This window comes from Salvelinus fontinalis, chromosome 18, assembly GCF_029448725.1.
Source record: "Salvelinus fontinalis isolate EN_2023a chromosome 18, ASM2944872v1, whole genome shotgun sequence".
NCBI classification, from domain to species: domain Eukaryota; kingdom Metazoa; phylum Chordata; class Actinopteri; order Salmoniformes; family Salmonidae; genus Salvelinus; species Salvelinus fontinalis.
In genome coordinates this window covers 23717506-23743403 of record NC_074682.1, presented here as the reverse complement: position 1 = coordinate 23743403, position 25898 = coordinate 23717506, and the positions used below count along the sequence as shown (strand labels likewise).

Sequence of the window (25898 nt, the reverse complement as noted above, 5' to 3'; positions counted from 1 at the left end):
CAGGCTGCTTACCACTCTCTCCCAAAATAGATCATCTGGGAGGATCCTCTTGATGGGGCTGTCCATATCTGTGATATGGCCATTTCTTGGAGAGACTCTTTCCCCTCAAGGAGACTGTCAAACTTGATGACAACACCACTCCAACGGGTGTTGCTGGGCAGCTTCAACGTGGTGCTCTTAGTCTTCTCACTTTGCTTGGTGAGGTAGATTGCTGCTATAACTTGATGATCCTTCATATACCTAACCATTTCCTTGGCTCTCTTTTAGAGTGTATCCATTGTTTTCAGTGCCATGATGTCCTTGAGGAGCATATTCAATGCATGATCAGCACAGTCAATGGGTGTGATGTGAGGGTAGGACTCCTCCACCTTAGACCAAGCAGCCTTCATGTTTGCTGCATTGTCTGTCACCAGTGCAAATATCTTCTGTGGTCCGTCATTGATGACTGCCTTGAGCTCATCTGCAATGTAGAGACCGGTGTGTCTGTTGTCCCTTGTGTCTGTGCTCTTGTAGAATAATGGTTGAGGGGTGGAGATGATGTAGTTAACTATTCCTTGATCATTCAACCAACCATCAAAGATGATTGCAAGTCTGCTTTCTCTATGATTTGCTTGACCTTCACTTGAACTCTGCATCCAGCAATCGAGTAGATAAAGCATGTCTGGTTGGAGGGGTGTATGCTGGACAAAGAACATTCAGAAATCTCTTCCAATACACATTGCTTCTGAGCATCAGAGGTTAACCAGTTACATACACAGCTCGAGCAAGACATTCATCAGCATTTCTCTACATTCCTCCATTGAGTCAAAAAAACTTCTGATTCCAGGAGGACCATGAGCTGTTGCTATCGATAAGATGTCTGATTCATAATTTTCACCTCGAGTAGAGGGAGAATTGTCAGGTTGTGAGCGCTGAGGGAACTTTATGCACTTGGCCAGATGATTCTGCATCTTTGTTGCATTCTTCACATATGATTTGGCACAGTATTTGCGAATGTATGCAGCTTTTCCTTCTACATAAGGTGGAGTGAAATGTCTCCACACATCAGATAGTGCCCGTGGCATTTTCCTGTAAACATTAGGGGGAAAATCAAATACAATTCCATGTACAGATAATGGAATTATGTACTCCTTTGTAAGATATAAATGTTTTAAAAATGAAACATGTATGGAAACGGGTGAATTAATATTCCTCAGTTAATAGGCGTGCTAAAACCCACATGACAGCAAAAATGAACTAGCAGAAATTACTAGTTAACAAAAAAAGAATGTATGTCAAATAAAATATATTCATCCCACCCGGTATTGTAATCAAAACTTACCAGAAAGCATGTCGTCCTTGGCTCAGACAGTGTAGTAGTGTGGGCTCAATAGCAAGATCTTGAGAATCAGATGTGCATGTGATGGGAGATTGCAATGCACATGTGATGGAAGAATGCACTGTGCTTGCAGAGGGTTGCAATTCCATTGAATTGGGGATAGTTTGACCAAAGTATGCCACAATACCTAGAATTGCCTTGTGTATCCCACAAAAAAAAATATTCACTGTATAAACTAACTTTTTTTGATGAATTTAAGCAAAATTCCCCAAATTCCATGGCTTAACTTCCCATGAAAAATATCTGGGGAAAAATTCTGAAAATATACCAGAAATTTCCAACCCTTTGCAGCCCTAATCATGATTTGACCTCGTTCCCAGTTATCTTGAAACTACCATGACGCTCCAATAGCGCGACATCAGGCAAATTACGTTTATTGGGTGGAATCCCAAAATAAATATACCATGTGATAAAAAACATTTTGCTTGTTGGCAGGAAATTTCATTGATAAAGGTTAAGTAGAACATCTCATTCCAAAATCATGGGCATTAATATGGAGTTTGTCTCCCCTTTGCTGCTATAACAGCCTCCACTCTTCTGGGAAGGCACTCCTCTAGCTGTTGGAACATTGCTGCAGGGACTTGTTTCCATTCAGCCACGAGCATTAGTGAGGTCGGGCACTGATGTTTAACGATTTGGCCTGGCTCACAGTCAGTGTTCCAATTCATCCTAAAGGTATTTGATGGGTTTGAGGTCAGGGCTCTGTGCAGGCCAGTCAAGTTCTTCCACATCGACAAACCATTTCTGTATTGACCTCGCTTTGTACACGGGGGAATTGTCATGCTGAAACAGGAAAGGGCCTTCCCCAACTGTTGCTTCAAAGTTGGAAGCAAGATTTCCCTTCACTGAATCTACAGGGCCAAGCCCGTACCATGAAAAAGCCCCAGGCCATTATTCCTCCTGCACCAAACTTTAGTTGGCACTATGCATTGGGGCTGGTAGTGTATTCCTGGCATCTGCCAAACACAGATTCCTACTTCAGACTGCTAGATGGTGAAGCCTGATTCATCACTCCAGAGAACATATTTCCACTGCTCCAGAGTCCAATGACGGCGAGCTTTACACAAAAGCCAGCCGATGCTTGGCATTGCGCATGGTGAGCTTAGCTTGTGTGTGGCTGCTTGGCCATGGAAACCCATTTCATAAAGCTCCAGATGAACAGTTCTTGTTTTGACGTTGCTTCCAGAGGCAGTTTGCAACACTCACTACCAAGTTCCAATCGAGGACAGATGATTTTAACGTGCTACACACTTCAGCACTCAGTGGTCTCATTCTGTGAGCTTGTGTGGCCTACTAATTCGCGGCTGAGCCATTGTTGCTCCGAGACATTTCTATTTCCCAATAACAACACTTACAGTTGATCGGGGCAGGTCTAGCAGGGCTTTCCTTTGTTGGGAAGGTGGCATATGACGGTGCCACGTTGAAAGTTACTGAGCTTTTCAGTAAGGCCATAATACTGCCAATGTTTGTCTATGGAGATTGCATGGCTGTGTGCTCAGTTTTATACGCCTGTCAGCAACGGGTTTGGCAGAAATAGTCGAATACACAAATTTGAAGGGGTGTCCACGTGTGTGTGTGTATAGTGTATCTTTCATATCAGCGAGAAATTGTTTTCTAAAAAGAAAATGTTAAATTACTCTGACAGAGTTCCTCGGTGGAGTTGGGAGAAACTTCCAGAAGGACAACCATCTATGCAGCACTCCACCAATCAGGCCTTTATGGTTGAGTGGCCAGACGGAAGCCACTCTTCAGTAAAAGGCACATGACAGCCCACTTGGAGTTTGTCAAAAGACACCTAAATACTCTCAGACCATGAGAAGCAAGATTTATATGGTCTAATTGAACCAAGATTGATCTCTTTGGTCTGAATGCCAAGCATCATGTCTGGAGGAAACCTGGCACCATCCCTACGGTGAAGCTTGGTGGTGGCAGCATCACGCTGTGGGGATGTTTTTCAGTGGCAGGGACTGGGAGACTAGTCAGGATTGAGGGAAAGATTAACAGAGCAAAGTACAGAGATCCTTGATTTAAAAACCTGTTTTAGAGCACTCAGGACCTCAGACTGGGGTGAAGGTTCATCTTCCAACAGGACAATGACCCTAGGCACACAGCCAAGACAATGCAGGAGTGGCTTCGGTCAAGTCGCTCAATATCCTTGAGTGGCCCAGCCAGAGGCCGGACTTGAACCCAATCGAACATCTCTGGAGAGACCTGAAAATCGCTATGCAGCGATGCTCCCCATCCAACCTGACAGAGCGTGAGAGGATCATCAGAGAAGAATGGGAGAAACTCCCCAAATACAGGTGTGTCAAGCTTGTAACGTCATACCCAAGAAGACTCGGGGCTGTAATCGCTGCCAAAGGTGCTTCAAGAAAGTACTGAGTAAAGGTTCTGAGTACTTATGTAAATGTGAAATTTCAGTACATTTGCAAAATATTCGGAACCTGTTTTTGCTTTGTCATTATGGGATATTGTGTGTAGATTAACGCGGGGGGAAAAAACAATTGAATCCATATTAGAATAAGGCTGTAGTGTAACAAAGTGGAAAAAGTCAAGGGGTCTGAATACTTTCCATATGCTGTGTAGAGTGTAAATTTATTTTCAATGCTCACGCACGCAGGCGGTGTGGTCAGTATCTTTTTATCTGAAAGATTTTTTCTCGCTGATAAAAGTTAACGGCCATATGTTTCAAAAGCCATATTGCAAGGGAGGATTATTGAGGTTTCTAAATGTTAAAACACAGCATCGGGATTGTAGATGACATGAGCCAGTCATTGGCGACTCTAATCGCTGAACTTTAGGGTGAAGGCAGAATGCCTCCTAGAGTTTGAGCGCTAGATACACTTGTGCTTCCTCACCAAAAGGAGGCTTTCGAGGAGTGGAGTACCATCTTCCGTATGCTACTAACGAATTGACACACCACTCGACCGCTTATCGGTTTCCGGGTCACTAAGGGGGGAGGAGAGAGGACGGAGGACAGAATTTTGCCAAAATGAGAGACCCCCCCCCCCCCCTTGTGTCCAGCTATGTAAGCCATTTACTCAGCAACAATAACATCAAATGTCAGTGCTCAATGAGGGGATAAAGGGATTTGCTGCCAAAGTGCTCAGCTATGAAGTGTTATTACAGTGTTTAGGCCTGGTTAACTAAGCAGACTGAACTGTGTTTCTTGTCTGAGGTCTCTGATGGGTCTACCTAATTAAAAAATGTGTGTGTAGCTACAGAAACGTAAACTAATCAAGCTTGTTTTAGTTGGAGAAAAGCCAATAGGGGATTGCTTCAGTGTGGGTTTCTTGGTAGACGCATGTAGGCTACCGATTCACGATCTAGGGCATCAAGAAGTAGGGATGCACGATATTACGTTTTTGGCTGATATTTTCCTTGCCAAAAAAAAACGATACTGATATTAAAAATGTTTGCGGCCTTTTTAAGCATTTTAGTACAGTTAAATACACTGCTCAAAAAAATAAAGGGAACACTAAAATAACACATCCTAGATCTGAATGAATGAACTATTCTTATTAAATACTTTTTTCTTTACATGTGAATGTGCTGACAACATAATCACACAAATTATCAATGGAAATCAAATTTATCAACCCATGGAGGTCTGGATTTGGAGTCACACTCAAAATTAAAGTGGAAAACCACTCTATAGGCTGATCCAACTTTGATGTAATGTCCTTAAAACAAGTCAAAATGAGGCTCAGTAGTGTGTGTGTGGCCTCCGCGTGCCTGTATGACCTCCCTACAACGCCTGGGCATGCTCCTGATGAGGTGGCGGATGGTCTCCTGAGGGATCTCCTCCCAGACCTGGACTAAAGCATCCGCCAACTCCTGGAAAGTCTGTGGTGCAACGTGGCGTTGGTGGATGGAGCGAGACATGATGTCCCAGATGTGCTCAATTGGATTCAGGTCTGGGGAACGGGCGGGCCAGTTCATAGCATCAATGCTTTCCTCTTGCAGGAACTGCTGACACACTCCAGCCACATGAGGTCTAGCATTGTCTTGCATTAGGAGGAACCCAGGGCCAACCGCACCAGCATATGGTCTCACAAGGGGTCTGAGGATCTCATCTCGGTAACTAATGGCAGTCAGGCTACCTCTGGCGAGCCCATGGAGGGCTGTGCGGCCCCCCAAAGAAATGCCACCCCACACCATGACTGACCCACCGCCAAACCGGTCATGCTGGAGGATGTTGCAGGCAGCAGAACGTTCTCCACGGCGTCTCCAGACTGTCACGTCTGTCAAATGTGCTCAGTGTGAACCTGCTTTCATCTGTGAAGAGCACATGGCGCCAGTGGCGAATTTGCCAATCTTGGTCTTCTCTGGCAAATGCCAAACGTCCTGCACGGTGTTGGGCTGTAAGCACAACCCCCACCTGTGGACGTCGGGCCCTCATACCACCCTCATGGAGTCTGTTTCTGACCGTTTGAGCAGACACATGCACATTTGTGGCCTGCTGGAGGTCATTTTGCAGGGCTCTGGCAGTGCTTCTTCTGCTCCTTCTTGCACAAAGGCGGAGGTAGTGGTCCTGCTGCTGGGTTGTTGCCCTCCTACGGCCTCCTCCACGTCTCCTGATGTACTGGCCTGTCTCCTGGTAGCGCCTCCATGCTCTGGACACTACGCTGACAGACACAGCAAACCTTCTTGGCACAGCTCGCATTGATGTGCCATCCTGGATGAGCTGCACAACCTGAGCCACTTGTGTGGGTTGTAGACTCCGTCTCATGCTACCACTAGAGTGAACGCACCGCCAGCATTCAAAAGTGACCAAAACATCAGCCAGGAAGCATAGGAACTGAGAAGTGGTCTGTGGTCACCACCTGCAGAACCACTCCTTTATTGGGGGTGTCTTGCTAATTGCCTATAATTTCCACCTGTTGTCTATTCCATTTACACAACAGCATGTGAAGTTTATTGTCAATCAGTGTTGTTTCCTAAGTGGACAGTTTGATTTCACAGAAGTGTGATTGACTTGGAGTTACATTGTGTTTAAGTGTTCCCTTTATTTTTTTGAGCAGTGTAGTTGAAATCCATACACACTGACCAAAAAGTTATTTTGTTGGCATTTACGCATGTCCCAATTACCAGTAAAACATAGTCAAAACATTTATTTCGCTTATGCTGTGCTGTTTTGTCTCAACCAGGATTTCATCATACATATCAAGCAGTGAAGTTTTCACGTAAACTCTTTCTTGTCTGCATCGAAGTAGTGGTCCTTGTACCTAGCATTGAGCATGGTGTGACACAGTAGAGGCTCAGAATGCCACCGACTCGCTTGTTCACAGCCTCTAGTAGAGTACTTTTCCAAGTTAACCCGATGGTCTGTGTTGGCATTTTTGTTGAGCAGGCGTTTCAATGCCATGACAGGGTATCACGTCTGCTGCAGACACAGTTGAGCTTATTTCTCGAGTCAGTTGTTCGAATGGAGCTAGGTGAGTTTTTCAAACACGTTCTCAAATGCCATTGAAATAAATGGCAGCAGCGGTATGAGCACATTCTTGAGTGTGCAATACAGCTTTAGTCAGTAGGAAATCCTCGTAGAACAAATGTGCTGTTAGATTCATAATGCTCATGGCGCTGACATCCCTGGTCCAAATGTCACTTGTGAAGCTAATAGCAGTGATGCCCATATCAAGTAGCTCATGGATGCTGTGTAACTCCAGTAGGGCAGCATCTAAAAAATAGCGCCTACTTGGTAGTGTGTGCCAGTGCTCGATCCAGTCGGGGAAAGCCAACATCATACACAACAGAGAACGGTTGATTGTCAAGGGCAATGAATTCCATTATCTTGGCTTTAATGGACTTCCCCTTTGAGTTGTCACGCTGAAATGTTCTTACTCTTTCAAATGACTTCTCGACTTGTTGACTGTTCGATCCACACAGCAGACATTGTGGGCTAGGTTAGGAATGCTGTGTTGCACATGTAGCGCTATATTTTTCATGGGCCATTACGTCATCTACCTACGTGTTATAGGTATGCACGTCAGCTTTTACATCGGTTTTCACATTGGTGTAAAACTAGATATCGGGCTGATGTTGGCATTTTTAGCTAATATTGGCCGATTCCGATATGTTTACCAATATCGTGCATCCCTATCAAAAGGTTTGTACCTTGGGACAGTGAAGGTGTTGACTTAAAGGTCTTACTGAGACCACTCAGGTTGCCCTGGTGGTCTGCAGTGCTGGCCTGGTCTCTTAACTGTGTCTCTCCTCTTTACTAGGAGACTGAGGGTGACCCCCTCTATGAGATCTCTATGCAGGAGGAGGTGTCGGCTCGCCTTCACTTCATCAAATTTGAAAATGCCTATATCGAAACCTGCCTGGACTTTATCAAAGACCACCTGGTCAACACTGACACCAAAGTCATCAAAGCCACCGGTGGAGGGGCTCACAAGTTTAAAGATCTCATAGAGAAGAAACTGAAACTCAGGTGAGTTTTATTTTTAAAGACCGCATGACAAGTAGAAGGTTTTGCTTATTATAATGTAGCTATTCTTTATGTTTTGATTAGGGTGGACAAGGAGGATGAAATGACATGCCTCATCAAGGGCTGCAACTTTGTGCTGAGGAATATCACCCACGAAGCCTTTGTCTATGTCAAGCATGCAGACTCTGAGTTCCGCTTCCAGAACACTCACCCTGACATCTTCCCTTACCTGCTCATCAACATCGGCTCAGGGGTGTCCATTTTCAAGGTACCAATGCCTGACTCTCCAGATCTGGTGTGACGTGACCTATGTAGACTTACCCATTAATTCAACAATCTTTCTCTCCAAACAGGTTGAATCAGAGGATACATTTGAGCGTGTTGGAGGAAGCTCCATAGGTGGGGGGACATTCTGGGGCCTTGGAGCACTGCTCACAAAAACAAAGGTAAAACCCCTCCTCACCCCCATGTTGAGACTTCAAGCCCAATAACCTTTTTTAATTGGTCAAGCTATTCAAATGAACTTACATTTTTATTTTCTGTTTGTTCTTGCCTATTATCTTGCCAGTTGACCTTACTGCTACTTTTTATTATCTGGAAGACTGCCCTGTGTACTTAACCTCTTTTGGGTATGTGGGACGTTAGCGTTACCTCTTCAACAGCCAGTGAAACTGCTGGGCGCCAAATTCAAATACAGAAATACTCATTATAAAAACTCAGAAAACAAAACATATTTTACATAGGTTTAAAGATGAACGTCTTGTGAATCCAACCACGGTGTCAGATTTAAAAAATGCTTTACGGCGAAAGCATACCTTACGATTATTTGAGAACATAGGCCACTAGACAATTCATTACAAACAGTAACCAGTCAAGTAGAACAGTCAGTCAGAAATAGAGATAAAATGAATCCCTTACCTTTGATGATCTTCATATGGTTGACTCAGCAGACATTAATTTACTCAAATGTTTATTTTGTTCGTTAGTCTCTTTATATACAAAAACCTCCGTTTTGTTTGCGCGTTTTCTTCAGGAATCCACAGGCTCAAACGCAGTCAAAACAGGAAGACAAAAAAATCCAAATTGTATCCGTAAAGTTCATAGAAACATGTCAAACGATATTTATATTCAATCCTCAGGTTGTTTTTAGCCTAAATAATCGATAATATTTAAACCAGACAATAACGTTGTCAATTTAAAAGGGAAACAAGAATTGCTCTCTCTCTGTCGAGCGTATGAAAAAGCTCTGCGACACTTTAGCGTCCAGTCATTCCGAATGCTCTTATTCCCTAATTTTTCAGAATACAAGCCTGAAACTATTTCTAAAGACTGTTGACATCTAGTGGAAGGCATAGAAACTGCAGTTTGATTCCTAAGTCAATGGATACTGTAATGGCATTGAATAGAAAACTACAAAACCAACAAAAAAACAACTTCCTGAATGGATTTTTCTCAGGTTTTTGCCTGCCAAATCAGTTCTGTTATACTCACAGACACTATTTTAACAGTTTTGGAAATGTTAGAGTGGTTTCTATCCAAATCTACCAGTTATATGCATATCATATCTTCTGGGCCCGAGAAGCAGGCAGTTTAAATTGGGCATGCATTTCATCCAAAATTCCGAATGCTGCTCCCTACCCTAGTGAAGTTAAACTCTTGTTCCGAATAGGGTGGTTACAAAATAGCTATCTGGGTGAAAAGTCTCTTTTTAGAACTACTGTACTCCCATGACCTGCTCTCTCCTCCTACAGAGGTTTGATGAACTCCTTCAGTTGGCCTCAAAGGGGCAGCACACAAATGTTGACATGCTGGTCAAAGACATCTACGGTGGATCTTATGGGTCCTTGGGCTTGACTGGGGACCTTATTGCAAGCAGCTTTGGAAAATCTGCTACTCCTGACAAAGGTAAAGAGAAAAGAGCATTTGCAGTACTTTTACTCTTTACCCTATGACATGTTTTTCATGGTACTGTCTTAGGAGCAGACTCCCTGGCATGCTATCTACTGTAATGTAGGCTACATTCCTGTTGAGCACTAACTGATTGACCTCTTACCCAGTTACTGTGACCTTGTCCCCTGTAGGCTGGTTGGTTATTGTTACTGTTGAGAAATGTAAACAAGGCAGCCAGCCATGGCAAAGAAATCAACTAATTCACTCTATTAGCTCATTCATGTGTATCACGTAGTGCCAATAATACCGGTCACAAACTGCCAATACATTAACCAACACTGTACGTACGTACGTACGTACGTACGTACGTACGTACGTACGTACGTACGTACGTACGTACTTCAATGGGACCTGGGCTTGTTGATGAGTTATGTTTCTGGTGCTTCACTTGGCTGTATGTTGACATACCTTTACTTTTGTCTTCTCCTGAATTAGAGTTCTCTAAAGAAGACATGGCTAAGAGCCTGCTCCATATGATCAGCAATGACATTGGGCAGCTGGCCTGCCTCTATGCCCGGCTCCACAACTTGACCAGGGTATACTTTGGGGGTTTCTTCATCCGAGGACACCCTGTCACTATGCACACCATCACTTACAGCATCAACTTCTTCACCAAGGCAAGCCCCCCCCACAATGTACCTCATTAACAAGCATGTCTTTCCCAATCCAGGTACATTTGATTGAGGTCTAGATTTAGCACTGACAGAACTGGATCTGATGGCAGCTGACTAATCAGGTATGGGCCTAGTTCAGAGCTTGAAAAGCAGCAATCAAATCTCAACTGCAGTATTCACACAGTAGTATGCAAATACACCCTTTATCCTGAGGTACAAATTGCTTTACTCTCTTTACCAATCAGAATGACACAAAGTGCTACAACAGCAGACAGTGCACATTTGTTTTCAGGGTGCTAATAGTTTTTGGCTAACAGTAGCCTAGGCTAACGGCAACAGTGGAAGAGAAGTCTGATGTTAGCCATCATAGAAAAAGTTTTCTGGTGCGTGTTTTGCAGTGATCTGTGTCAGGACTTGTGGACCCTCTGTTGGTGCGTACCTGTAGGCTAGTCGCTATTTGAAGTGGGTAAAATGGCATACCCTTGTCAGGGCTGACTGGATGGCTATGATGGTAAAATGCCTTTTAAGTGTAAAACGCAACATATAGCCCATGGATGAGAAAATGAGCTTGAAAAACAACAACTTTCAAAGCCACGTGACATCTGAAGCAGCAGTAGCTAACAGCGCCGTACATAAACAACATTTTAAGGTTTGTTTTATTAAATTAAGTATTTCAAATGTCATGTCCTTGTGTGTAACAATGTAACACGGACAATTTAATTTAGAGCTTTTTCATTGTTAAAATTCCCCCCCCCCCCCCTCAAAAAAAAAGATTACTCACAAGTTTTCGAATAGTAATGTCCGTTCGTATATCCGGATATTCGATTAACCGTGCCCCTCCCTAATGGAGATAATAATACATAAACAGTGATATGACATGTTTGATTGTATTGTGCTGATAGGCTACTTTTAAATGATACAATCTGTGAGCATAATTAGTTGGAAATGGTTCCATCTGAGTCGAGTTTTATATTGTGTTTTTGCAGGGTGAAGTCCAGGCACTCTTCCTGAGGCATGAAGGCTATCTGGGGACTATTGGAGCCTTCCTTAAGGGAGCAGAGGAAGACAGTAGGTCAAGATGCTTTCATCTATGGGGTTTCTCCTTGACAGAAAGTGGCATAGGAATCCATACTTTATCACACCCTAGGTTTTGTAAGGATTTTCTTTTTGATGGGATGTTCTTTTGTCTAATTCACTGTTATTTGTTTCACTTTATCTAGATCCTAACCAGTACAGTTGGGGGGAGAACTATGCTGGGAGCTCTGGCCTGATGAGTACTTCTCCAGACCTGAACCCCATGCAACGTGCACGTAGTGGAACAGTAAGTCCATTGGAAAGAAAACGTTAAAATACTGAAAGGTCTGCATAAGACCACCAGGGTGCGCTCATAACCCACGTTTTATATAATTTTGGTGTCATTTCATTGACCATTATAGCAATTCTCCCCACTCTCTTTCTGAGATTGTGGATTTGATATTTTCTATGGAAATGTCACCAACGCTGTCCTTTTAAAATCCACAAGCCTGGTATGAGGCATTCATTGATCTTTTCAGTCTTAACATTTTGTTTTAATTTCTTCTCTTCATATCCACAATCTCTTACCTCTGTTTACCTACTGTAACCCTTATCTTCAGTTTTCCGTAAGTACTTCTCCATGCTTTGTGTGTAGTGGTTTGATTAGGGCTATATGTTTCCTCATGATTCTGGCTTTGTAGCTACACAGCTTGCCAAACATTCACAATGGGTTAAATAAGGTTTCAGAGAGACAGCTGTGGCATTGTAACTCCTATATGCCAGCCTTTTCCTTTCACTTATTTATTTATTGCTTAACAGCCTTTGAAGTGTTGCTTTATGTAGTCATGGTTTAAATTGAGCTGTAACATGTTATAACCAACCTTATAGTCAATAGTAGTCAGGTCTGTTCACCTTATAAATTGTGCATGAAATCATACTCACTGCACGGATGTGACTGGTGTGAGGTGGTATACTATATTTCTTAATGTTGATACTGTAATGTTGATGCGTGTGTCCACTTCCCACTAACAGTGTGGAGTTTGACACATAATGCTATTCTCAGCTCACTGACCACTAGGGGGCATAGTGAAAACATATTGGAGTTTAGCTATGTTTGAAGGAGTCGTTTCACTTTTATCGGGTTGTTTAGCAACAAAACCGATGCGTGCGCAACTTTGGGGCAAAACAGACTGTGTTGGCTTATGTTCAAAGGGTTATTGACAACATGTAAACTCCCTCTTCAAATTAGGGCTAATTTGAAAAGCTGTTCAGAGGACATTGTATTATTTCTTTGTACTCCCTGACGAAGGCTATGCAGCCGAAACGCGTCTGATTTTAACTTTTTTTCCATTGAACATGCCATACAAATAAAGGCATTTTAATTATATGAAGAGTGCCTTGGTCCTCCTTTTTGATAATATGTAAACTATATTTGGCCTCCAAATATTTATTGAAAACATAAATGTGCACAAGAATCTCTTGTTTTCTCTCAAATACATCGTTACAGTTGTTGGTTAGCTAACTAATGAATTTTAGCCATATTAGCATGGATGTGTCATTAATCAAAACACCTCAAAACAAGACCTGGTATCAAGAACAAGATACAACTGGCTGAAACGAGCCACCTATGATTCCCCACATCAAATTGTATTGGTCACATACACATGGTTAGCAGATTTTAATGTGAGTTTTGCGAAATGCTTATGCTTCTAGTTCCGACACAGCAGTAATATCTAACAATTCCCCAACAACTACCCAATACACACAAATCTAAAGGGATGGAATATGTACATGGATGAGCGATGGCCAAGCGGCATAGGCTAGATGCAGTATATACATATGAGAGGAATAATGAAAGATATGTAAACATTATTAAAGTGACTAGTGAGTCTCTATGTAGGCAGCAGCTTCTGAGTTAGTGATTGCTATTTAGCAGTCTGATGGCCTTGAGATAGAAGCTGTTTTTCAGTCTCTCGGTCCCAGCTTTGATGCACCTGTACTGACCTCGCCTTCTGGTTAGTAGCGAGGTGAACAGGCGGTGGCTCGGATGGTTGTTGTCCTTGATGATCTTTTTGGCCTTCCTGTGACATCGGGTGCTGTAGGTGTCCTGGAGGGCAGGTAGTTTGCCCCTAGTTTACATTTACATTTTACATTTTAGTCATTTAGCAGACGCTCTTATCCAGAGCGACTTACAGTAGAGTGGATACATTTTTATTACATTTTACATACTGAGACAAGGATATCCCTACCGGCCAAACCATCCCTAACCCGGACGACGCTATGCCAATTGTGCGTCGCCCCACGAAGTTATGCGTTATGCAGACCGCACCTACCTCTGGAGAGCCTTGCGGTTGAGGGTGGTGGAGTTGCCGTACCAAGCGGTAATATAGCCTGACAGGATGCTCTTAATTGTGCATCTGTAAAAGTTTGTCAGGGTTTTAGGTGACAATATGCATTTCTTCGGCCTCCTGAGGTTGAGAGGTGCTGTTGCGCCTTCACCACACTCTCTGTGTGGGTGGACCTTTTCAGTTTGTCTGTGTACGCCGAGGAACTTGAAGCTTTCCACCTTCTCCACTACTGTCCCTTCGATGTGGATAGGGGGGTGCTCCCTCTGCTGTTTCCTGAAGGCCACGATCATCTCCTTTGTTTTGTTGACGTTGAGAGGTTGTTTTCCTCACACCACAATCAGTGCCCTCACCTTCCTGTAGGCTGTCTCGTCGTTGTTGGTAATCAAGCCCACTACTGTTGTGTCGTCTGCAACCTTGATGATTGAGTTGGTGTGCATGGCCACGCAGTCATGGGTGAACAGGGAGTACAGGAGGGGGCTGAGCACGCACCCTTGTGGGGCCCCAGTTTTGAGGGTCAGCGAAGTGGCAATGTTTCTTACCTTCACCACCTGGGGGCGGCCCGTCAAAGTCCAGGACCCAATTACACAGGGCTGGGTTGTGACCCAGGGCCTCCAGCTTAATGATGAGCTTGGAGGGTACCATGGTGTTGAATGCTGAGCTGTAGTCAATGAACAGCATTCTTACATAGGTATTCCTCTTGTCCAGATGGTATAGGGCAGTGTGATAGCGATTGCATCGTCTGGACCTGTTGGGGTGGTATGCAAACTGAAGTGGGTCTAGGGTGGCAGGTAAGGTAGAGTGATATGATCCTCGACTAGTCTCTCAAAGCACTTCATGATGCCAGAGGTGAGTGCTATGGGGCTATAGTCATTTAGTTCAGTTATCTTTGCCTTGGTTACAGAAACAATGTTGGCCATCTTGAAGCATGTGGAGACAGCTGACTATATATCTGTAAACAAACCCGCCAGCTGGTCTGCACATGCGGCTAGGGATGTTGTCTGGGTCAAGAGCCTTGCATGGGTTAAAAAGTGTAAATGTCATACTCACATCGACCATGGAAAAGGAGGGGGGGGGGGACGCACTCCTAGTTAGCGGGCCGCGTCGGTATCACTGTATTATCCTCAAAGCGGCAAAGAAGGTGTTTAGTTTGTCTGGAAATAATATGTTGGTGTCCGTGACTTGGCTAGTTTTCTTTTTGTGGTCCGTAATTGCCTGTAGACCCTTCCACATTTGTCTCTGAGCCGTTGAATTGCAACTCCGCTTTGTCCCTATACCAACATTTTGTTTGATTGCCTTGCGGAGGGATTAACTATGCTGTTTATATTCGGCCATGTCCCCAGTCCTTTTTCCATGGCTGAATGCGGTGGTTCGCGCTTTCAGTTTTGCACGAATGCCGCCATTCTTCCATGGATTTTGGTGAGGGTAGGTTTTAATAGTCACAGTGGGATACATCTCCAAATGCACCTCCTTATAAACTCTCAGTCAGCGTAAACAGTTGAAGTCGGAAGTTTACATACACTTAGGTTGGAGTCGTTAACTCGTTTTTCAACCACTCCACAAATTTCTTGTTAACAAACTAGAGTTTTGGCAAGTCGTTTGGACATCTACTTTGTACATGACAAGTTATTTTTCCAACAATTGTTTACAGACAGATTGTTTCACTTATAATTCACTGTATCACAATTTCAGTGGGTCAGGAATTTACATACACTAAGTTGACTGTGCCTTTAAACAGCTTGGAAAATTCCTGAAAATGTCATCGATTTAGAAGCTTCTGATAGGCTAATTGACACAATTTGAGTCAATTGGAGGTGTACCTGTGGATGTATTTCAAGGCCTACCTTCAAACTCAATGCCTCTTTGCTTGACATCATGGGAAAATCTAAAGAAATTAGCCAAGACCTCAGAAAAAAAATTGTAGACCTCCACAAATCTGGTTCATCATTGGGAGCAATTTCCAAATACCTGAAGGTACCACGTTCCTCTGTACAAACAATAGTACGCAAGTATAAACACCATGGGACCACGCAGCCTTCATACCGCTCAGGAAGAAGATGGGTTCTGTCTCCTGGAGATTAACGTACTTTGGTGTGAAAATCAATCCCAGAACAACAGCAAAGAACCTTGTGAAGATGCTGGAGGAAACGGGTACAGAAGTATCTATATCCACAGTAAAACGAGTCCTGTATCGACATAACCTGAAAGGCCGCTTAGCAAGAAAGAAGCCACTGCTCCAAAACCTCAATAAAAAAAGCCAGACTACGGTTTGCAACTACACATGGGACCAAAGATTGTACTTTTTGGATAGAACTGTTTGGCCATAATGACCATTGTTATGTTTGGAGGAAAAAGGGGGAGGCTTGCAAGCCGAAGAACACCATCCCAACCGTGAAGCACAGGGTTGGCAGCATCAGGTTGTAGGGGTGCTTTGCTGCAGGACACACTGGTGCGCTTCACAAAATAGATGGCTTCATGAGGAAGGAAAATTATGTGGATATATTGAAGCAACATCTCAAGACGTCAGTCAGGAAGTTGACAATGACCCCAAGCATACTTCCAAAGTTGTGGCAAAATGGCTTAAGGACAACAAAGTCAAGGTATTGGGGTGGCCATCACAAAGCCCTGACCTCACACTTATAGAAAATTGGTGGGCAGAACTGAAGAAGTGTGTGTGAGCAAGGAGGCCTACAAACCTGACTCAGTTACACCAGCTCTGTCAGGAGGAATGGGCCAAAATTCACCCAACTTATTGTGGGAAGCTTGTGGAAGGCTACCCAAAACGTTTGACCCAAGTTAAACAATTTAAAGGCAATGCTACCAAATACTAATTGAGTGTATGTAAACTTCTGACCCACTGGGAATGTGATGAAAGAAATAAAACCTGAAATAAATAATTCTCTCTACTATTATTCTGACATTTCACATTCTTAAAATAAAGTGGTGATCCTAACTGACCTAAAACACAATATTTACTAGGATTAAATGTCAGGAGTTGTGAAACTGAGTTTAAATGTATTTGGCTAAGGTGTATGTAAACTTCCGACTTCAGCTGTAGATCGATGTTATTCTCTGAGGCTGCCCGGAACATTTCCCAGTCCTCGTGATCAAAACAATCTGGAAGCTTGGATTCCAATTAGTCAGAACAGCATTGAATGTTCTAGTCATGGGTACATCTTGTTTGAGTTTCTTCCTATAGGACTGTAGGAGCAAGGTGGAGTCCGACCACGGCAGCTTCTTGTCATTGTTGCTGGCTATCTGACCATTCAGAATCATAACACACAGCCTTTTACCCCTGCGATGTGCACGCATCATTTCTCTGACGTTATCAGGCCACCCGTCTAAGTGTGCATGAATGCATTAGCCTTGCATTATGTACAGTGCTCAGTGTGTCTCCTCTTCGGCGTCAGTTTGACATGTTGGAGATGGACCGTCTGGAGAGGCAGCTGGTGAATCTGCCCCTGCTGCAGGACCCGTCCTCCTACATCCCAGACACAGTGGACCTCTCAGAGGACGCCCTTGCACGGGAGTACTGGCTCTACTGCTTCGAGGAGGCCCTGGATGGGGTAAGAGGCAGAGAACCTGCCACTGGTCTAATAATCAATATACACACATTGCATGATGCATTGACAGGGAGTCCTTATCCTGGTCACTTTTGAAACAGCTGATCTGGGCGATGTGCTTTGGATAGGTGGTGAAGAGAGCTGTTGCCAGCCAGCCTGATCTTCCAGAGGCCGCTGAACGAGCAGAGAAGTTCCGTCACAAGTACCAGCACAAGCTTCAGACCCTCCGCCACCAGCCTTTGTAAGGAGAGCCACAGGATCTGAATGCCACAGCTGCAGATAGATTTCAAAGGCTGTTAAACCAACTAGAGCATAACAGTTTCTTGATAATTTATAGATGCTTGTCTCCAAAGGCCTCTTATTAGTGGATGAGTGACTCTTGTAGATGACGTCTCACTGTTCCCTCAACAATCTGTATGTGTTTATCTGCTAATGTAGAGTACTTCTCTTCTCACCTCTAGTGCTTATGGATCCCTCACTGTCAGAAGTCTGTTAGACACAAGAGAACACTGTTTAAACGAGTTCAACTTCCCTGACCCATACTCAAAGGTTTGAGTGGATTCTATAGCTCTCTCCTATAAAACTATTCTTCTCTATTGTTGTTCACTGTTCCAATAAATGTTCTAATGCTACTATTTTTCTGGAATTGATTTACCTTGAATGTTGGGTAGTTCATCTGATGAAGCTTTCAAGTGTCATCTTGTGTGCCTTTTAATGTAATTTCATGTCCACTTGCCTTGATTAGCATGATTTGCTAATGTTGTAGATCATCAGTGAGAAGTGGGAGGAAGCTGTTGTCTCAGTGCTGTTTCCATCCCTCCCACAGATCAAACAGGGGGAGAACGACATGGCCCTCAAGTACTTCCAGAAGGCAGTCAAGTCCCTGGAGGAGCTGAGCTGGGAGCAGAGGCAGTTTGCCCTGGTCAGGGGCCTCCTGGCTGGTAACGTCTTCGATTGGGGAGCCAAGGCTGTATCGGAGTGAGTCTTAATGAGGCAGCACTCTGTGCACTCCTAAACTTGGGACTTTTAAAGGATATTATTAGGACTAAAATTCTGGTCATATACAGTGCATTATAGGAAGGTTTTCTGACCCCTTGACTTTTTCCACTTTGTTACATTACAGCCTTATTCTAAAACGGATTACATTTTTTTCCTCATAAATCTACACACAATATCCCATAATGACAAAGCAAAAACAGGTTTAGAAATGTTTGCAAATGTATTAAAAATAAAAACTGAAATCACATTTACATAAGTATTCAGACCCTTTACTCAGTACTTTGTTGAAGCACCTTTGGCCATGATAACAACATCGAGTCTTCTTTGGTGTGACGCTACAAACTTAGCACTACTGTATTTGGGGAGTTTCTCCCATTCTTCTCTGCAGATCCTCTCAAGCTCTGTCAGGTAGGCTGGGGAGCGTCGTTGCACAGCTTTCTTCAGGAGAGATGTTCGATCGGGTTGAAGTCCGGGCTCTGGCTGAGCCCCTCAAGGACATTCAGAGACTTGTCCCGAAGCACAATTGATTGGATTCCACCTGTGGAAAATGTTATTGATTGGACATGATTTGGAAAGGTACACCTGGTTATATAAGCTCCCACAGGTGACAGTGCATGTCAGAGCAAAAACCAAACCATGAGGTTGAAGGAATTGTCCGTAGAGCTCCGAGACAGGATTATGTCGAAGGGACAGATTTGGGGACGGGTACCAAAACATTTCTTCATCATTGAAAGACCCCAAGAACACAGTGGCCTCCATCATTCTTAAATTGAAGAAGTTTGGAACCACCAAGACTCTTCGTAGAGCTGACCGCCTGGCCAAACTGAGCAATCGAGAGAGAAGGGACTTGATAAGAGAGGTAACCGAGAACCCGATGGTCACTCTGACAAAGCTCCAGAGTTCCTCTGTGGAGATGGGAGAACCTTCCAGAAGGACAACCATCTCTGCAGAACTCCACCAATCAGGTCTTAATGGTAGAGTGGCCAGATGGAAGCCACTCTTCAGTGAAATGCACATGACAGCCCGCTTGGAAATTGCTAAAAGGCACCTAAAGACTCTCAGACAATGAGAAACAAGATTCTCTGGTCTTATGAAACCAAGATCAAATTCTTTGGTCTGAATGCCAAGCGTCACATCTGACATCTGGAGGAAACCTGGCACCATCCCTAAGATGAAGCATGGTGGTGGCAGCATCATGCTGTGGGGATGTTTTTCAGTGGCAGGGACTGGGAGACTAGTCAGGATCGAGGGAAAGATGAATGTAGAAAGTACAGAGATCCTAAATGAAAACCTGCTCCAGAGCATGCAGGATCTTAGACTGGGGCGAAGGTACACTTTTTAAACAGGATAATGACCCTAAGCCCAAAGCCAAGACAACGCAGGAGTGGCTTCGGGACAAGTCTCTGAATGTCATTGAGTGGCCCAGCCAGAGCCCGGACTTGAACCCGATCGAACATCTCTGGAGAGACTTGAAAATAGCTGTGCAGTGACGCTCCTCGTCCAACTTGACAGGGCTTGAGAGGATCTGCATAGAAGAATGGGAGAAACTCCCCAAATACAGGTGTGCCAAACTTGTGCATCATACTCAAGGCTGTAATCACTGCCAAAGGTTCTTTAACAAAGCACTGAGTAAAGGGTCTGAATACTTATTTAAATGTGATATTTCAGGGTTTTATTTTTACTACATTTCTAAAAACCTGTTTTTGCTTTGTCATTATGGCTATTGTGTGTAGATTGATGAGGAAAAAACTATTGAATTAATTTTAGAATAAAACTGTAATGTCCAAATACTTTCCGAATGCTCTGTGTATGTACACTGCTCAAAAAAATTAAGGGAACACTTAAACAACACAATGTAACTCCAAGTCAATCACACTTCTGTGAAATCAAACTGTCCACTTAGGAAGCAACACTGATTGACAATAAATTTCACATGCTGTTGTGCAAATGGAATAGACAAAAGGTGGAAATTATAGGCAATTAGCAAGACACCCCCAAAAAAGGAGTGGTTCTGCAGGTGGTGACCACAGACCACTTCTCAGTTCCTATGCTTCCTGGCTGATGTTTTGGTCACTTTTGAATGCTGGCGGTGCGCTCACTCTAGTGGTAGCATGAGACGGAGTCTACAACCCACACAAGTGGCTCAGGTAGTGCAGTTCATCCAGGATGGCACATCAATGCGAGCTGTGGCAAAAAGGTTTGCTGTGTCTGTCAGCGTAGTGTCCAGAGCATGGAGGCGCTACCAGGAGACAGGCCAGTACATCAGGAGACGTGGAGGAGGCCGTAGGAGGGCAACAACCCAGCAGCAGGACCGCTACCTCCGCCTTTGTGCAAGGAGGTGCACTGCCAGCGCCCTGCAAAATGACCTCCAGCAGGCCACAAATGTGCATGTGTCTGCTCAAACGGTCAGAAACAGACTCCATGAGGGTGGTATGAGGGCCCGACGTCCACAGGTGGGGGTTGTGCTTACAGCCCAACACCGTGCAGGACGTTTGGCATTTGCCAGAGAACACCAAGATTGGCAAATTTGCCACTGGCGCCCTGTGCTCTTCACAGATGAAAGCAGGTTCACACTGAGCACATGTGACAGAGTCTGGAGACGCCGTGGAGAGCGTTCTGCTGCCTGCAACATCCTCCAGCATGACCGGTTTGGCGATGGGTCAGTCATGGTGTGGGGTGGCATGTGAAATGTATTGTCAATCAGTTTTGCTTCCTAAGTGGACAGTTTGATTTCACAGAAGTGTGATTGACTTGGAGTTACATTGTGTTGTTTTAAGTGTTCCCTTTATTTTTTTGAGCAGTTTGGACACACCTACTCATTTCAGGGTTTCTTTATTTTTACTATTTTCTACATTGTAGAATAATAGGGAAGACATCAACACTATGAAATAACTCGTATGGAATCATGTAGTAACCAAAAAAGTGTTAAAACAAATCAAAATAATATATTTTATATTTGAGATTCTTCAAAGCAGCCACCTTTTGCCTTGACAGCTTTGCACACTCTTGGCATTCTGTCAAGCAGGAATGCATTTCAATTAACAGGTGTGCCTTATGTTAATTTGAGGAATTTCTTTCCTTAATGCATTTGAGACAATCAGTTATGAAAAGGTAGGGGTGGTATACAGAAGATAGCCCTATTTGGTAGAAGACCCAAGTCCATATTATGGCAAGAACAGCTCAAATAAGCAAAAGAAACGACAGTCCATTGTTCAATCTGGAAAATTTCAAGAACTTTTAAAGTTTCTACAAGTGCAGTCGCAAAAACCATCAAGCGCTATGATGTAACTGGCTCTCATGAGGACCGCCACAGGTAAGGAAGACCCAGAGTTGCCTTTGCTGCAGAGGATAATAAAAAATAAAAAAAGATTTATCGCCCTCCAGGTTCCCTTGGAGAGTTCATCAATGAGCTTGACGCCCTGATAAGTTCCTTTCCTGAGGATGGCTCACCTCTCACAGTTCTGGGTGACTTTAACCTCCCCATGTCTACCTTTGACTCATTCCTCTCTGCCTCCTTCTTTCCACTCCTCTCCTCTTTTGACCTCACCCTCTCACCTTCCCCCCCTACTCACAAGGCAGGCAATACGCTTGACCTCATCTTTACTAGATGCTGTTCTTCCACTAATCTCATTGCAACTCCCCTCCAAGTCTCCGACCACTACCTTTTATCCTTTTCCCTCTCGCTCTCATCCAACACTTCCCACACTGCCCCTACTCAGATGGTATCGCGCCGTCCCAACCTTCGCTCTCTCTCCCCCGCTACTCTCTCCTCTTCCATCCTATCATCTCTTCCCTCTGCTCAAACCTTCTCCAACCTATCTCCTGATTCTGCCTCCTCAACCCTCCTCTCCTCCCTTTCTGCATCCTTTGACTCTCTATGTCCCCTATCCTCCAGGCCGGCTCGGTCCTCCCCTCCTGCTCCGTGGCTCGACGACTCATTGCGAGCTCACAGAACAGGGCTCCGGGCAGCCGAGCGGAAATGGAGGAAAACTCGCCTCCCTGCGGACCTGGCATCCTTTCACTCCCTCCTCTCTACATTCTCCTCTTCTGTCTCTGCTGCTAAAGCCAATTTCTACCACTCTAAATTCCAAGCATCTGCCTCTAACCCTAGGAAGCTCTTTGCCACCTTCTCCTCCCTCCTGAATCCTCCTCCCCCTCCTCCCCCCTCCTCCCTCTCTGCTGATGACTTCGTCAACCATTTTGAAAAGAAGGTCGACGACATCCGATCCTCGTTTGCTAAGTCAAACGACACCGCTGGTTCTGCTCACACTGCCCTACCCTGTGCTTTGACCTCTTTCTCCCCTCTCTCTCCAGATGAAATCTCGCGTCTTGTGACGGCCGGCCGCCCAACAACCTGCCCGCTTGACCCTATCCCCTCCTCTCTTCTCCAGACCATTTCCGGAGACCTTCTCCCTTACCCCTCCTCGCTCATCAACTCATCCTTGACCGCTGGCTACGTCCCTTCCGTCTTCAAGAGAGCGAGAGTTGCACCCCTTCTGAAAAAACCTACACTCGATCCCTCCGATGTCAACAACTACAGACCAGTATCCCTTCTTTCTTTTCTCTCCAAAACTCTTGAACGTGCCGTCCTTGGCCAGCTCTCCTGCTATCTCTCTCAGAATGACCTTCTTGATCCAAATCAGTCAGGTTTCAAGACTAGTCATTCAACTGAGACTGCTCTTCTCTGTGTCACGGAGGCGCTCCGCACTGCTAAAGCTAACTCTCTCTCCTCTGCTCTCATCCTTCTAGACCTATCGGCTGCCTTTGATACTGTGAACCATCAGATCCTCCTCTCCACCCTCTCCGAGCTGGGCATCTCCGGCGCGGCCCACGCTTGCATTGCGTCCTACCTGACAGGTCGCTCCTACCAGGTGGCGTGGCGAGAATCTGTCTCCGCACCACGTGCTCTCACCACTGGTGTCCCCCAGGGCTCTGTTCTAGGCCCTCTCCTATTCTCGCTATACACCAAGTCACTTGGCTCTGTCATATCCTCACATGGTCTCTCCTATCATTGCTATGCAGACGACACACAATTAATCTTCTCCTTTCCCCCCTCTGATAACCAGGTGGTGAATCGCATCTCTGCATGTCTGGCAGACATATCAGTGTGGATGACGGATCACCACCTCAAGCTGAACCTCGGCAAGACGGAGCTGCTCTTCCTCCCGGGGAAGGACTGCCCGTTCCATGATCTCGCCATCACGGTTGACAACTCCATTGTGTCCTCCTCCCAGAGTGCTAAGAACCTTGGCGTGATCCTGGACAACACCCTGTCGTTCTCAACTAACATCAAGGCGGTGACCCGTTCCTGTAGGTTCATGCTCTACAACATTCGCAGAGTACGACCCTGCCTCACGCAGGAAGCGGCGCAGGTCCTAATCCGGGCACTTGTCATCTCCCGTCTGGATTACTGCAACTCGCTGTTGGCTGGGCTCCCTGCCTGTGCCATTAAACCCCTACAACTCATCCAGAACGCCGCAGCCCGTCTGGTGTTCAACTTTCCCAAGTTCTCTCACGTCACCCCGCTCCTCCGCTCTCTCCACTGGCTTCCAGTTGAAGCTCGCATCCGCTACAAGACCATGGTGCTTGCCTACGGAGCTGTGAGGGGAACGGCACCTCCGTACCTTCAGGCTCTGATCAGGCCCTACACCCAAACAAGGGCACTGCGTTCATCCACCTCTGGCCTGCTCGCCTCCCTACCTCTGAGGAAGTACAGTTCCCGCTCAGCCCAGTCAAAACTGTTCGCTGCTCTGGCACCCCAATGGTGGAACAAACTCCCTCACGACGCCAGGTCAGCGGAGTCAATCACCACCTTCCGGAGACACCTGAAACCCCACCTCTTTAAGGAATACCTAGGATAGGATAAAGTAATCCTTCTAACCCCCCCCCCTTAAAAGAGTTAGATGCACTATTGTAAAGTGGTTGTTCCACTGGATATCATAAGGTGAATGCACCAATTTGTAAGTCGCTCTGGATAAGAGCGTCTGCTAAATGACTTAAATGTAAAATGTATGTAAATGGATAAGTTCATTAGTTAGCTGCATCTCAGATAGCAGTCCAAATAAATGCTTCAGAGTTCCAGTAACAGACACATCTCAATATCAACTGTTCAGCGGAGACTGCGTGAATCAGGCATTCATCGTCGAATTGCTTCAAAGAAACCACTACTAAAAGACATCAGTAAGAAGAAGAGACTTGCTTGGGCCAAGAAACACGAGCAATGCACTTTAGACCAGTGGAAATCTGTCCTTTGGTCCAAATGTTGTATTTTTGGTTCCAACTGCCGTGTCTTTTGTAAGTTGAACGGATGATCTCCGCATGTGTGATTCCCACCGTGAAGCATGGAGGAGGAGGTGTGGGGGTGCTTTGCTGGTGACACTGCCAGGGATTTATTTAGAATTTAAGGCACACTTTACCATCATGGCTACCACAGCATTCTGCAGCAATACGCCATCTGGTTTGGGCTTAGTGGGACTATCATTTATTTTTCAACAGGACAATTATCCAACAAACCTCCATGCTGTGTAAAGGTTATTTGACCAAGGAGAGTGATGGAGTGCTACATCAGATGACCTGGCATCCACAATCACCTGACCTCAACACAATTGAGATGGTTTGGTATGTGTTGAACTGCAGAGTGAAGGAAAATCAGCCAACAAGTGCTCAGCATATGTGGGAACTCCTTCAAGACTTGGAAAAACATTCCTCATGAAGCTGGTTGAATGGAAAGTGTGCAAAGCTGTCAAGGCAAAGGGTGCCTACTTTGAAGAATCTCAAATATAAAATATATTTTGATTTAACTTTTTTGGTTACTATGTGATTCTAGATGTGTTATTTCATAGTGTTGATGTCTTCACTGTTATTCTACAATGTAGAAATAAAGAAAAACCCTTGAAGGAGTAGGTGTGTCAACTTTCATCTGGTACTGTATATTTCAATTTTCTTGAAAATATTGTGTTTTTAGATGAGCAAAGAATGTCGCTCATGCTCACGTTTTCACTTGTAATAGTGTTCTGGAGTCTGATCCGGAGTTTGGCTTTGAACATGCAAAACTGCAGTTGGAAGGTATGCCCCTATTGAGTAAACATGTGTTTTATATGGGTCCTGCATTTTATACTGCTGCTGCAACCTATACAGGCTACTTAATTATAGTCCCTTTTTCTCCATAGAGCGGCCGTGGCTTGTGGATGCCTATGACCAATGGCTCGAGAGACTGAAGGTAAGAATTTAAATGGTTTCCTGATGTCGAAGTGTTTCAAAGTTATTATAGTAGCTGCATTTGGTTTATGGGCCACATCCCAACTTAAGATCCACAGAAGTTGTGTGCCTGGATCTCAAGTTAGGATTTTGCACAAAGATGTATATGACTTGATGCTGTGGAACAGTAATTGAATACCATGCCTGCTGGCTTTCTTTTCCAGGGCCCACCTCATAAGTGTGCATTGTTTTTCGTAGATAATAGTGGAATAGACATCATACTTGGAGTGTTCCCATTTGTCAGAGAGCTTCTCTGCAGGGGAACAGAGGTAAGAAGCTACACAGTCCTTCCCCTCATCTGAAAAGCTGTCACTTGTACCACCCCTTCAAATATACACAGGGTTT

At 44.6% G+C, this 25898-nt stretch overlaps 1 protein-coding gene across 1 annotated transcript in view; it reads left to right on the top strand.

The window, feature by feature from the left end:
• The window catches only part of LOC129815174 (4'-phosphopantetheine phosphatase-like), a 32490-nt gene that overhangs the window by 4350 nt on the left and 2242 nt on the right, over positions 1–25898 (top strand). The window contains exons 3-16 of the mRNA XM_055868670.1: positions 7606–7814; positions 7896–8079; positions 8165–8257; positions 9563–9716; positions 10197–10378; positions 11362–11443; positions 11596–11696; positions 17145–17300; positions 17426–17538; positions 17759–17846; positions 18124–18275; positions 25306–25361; positions 25466–25515; positions 25718–25822. Coding sequence (XP_055724645.1) covers positions 7606–7814; positions 7896–8079; positions 8165–8257; positions 9563–9716; positions 10197–10378; positions 11362–11443; positions 11596–11696; positions 17145–17300; positions 17426–17538; positions 17759–17846; positions 18124–18275; positions 25306–25361; positions 25466–25515; positions 25718–25822 — 1725 coding nt within the window. The remainder of the gene's footprint in view (positions 1–7605; positions 7815–7895; positions 8080–8164; positions 8258–9562; positions 9717–10196; positions 10379–11361; positions 11444–11595; positions 11697–17144; positions 17301–17425; positions 17539–17758; positions 17847–18123; positions 18276–25305; positions 25362–25465; positions 25516–25717; positions 25823–25898) is intronic.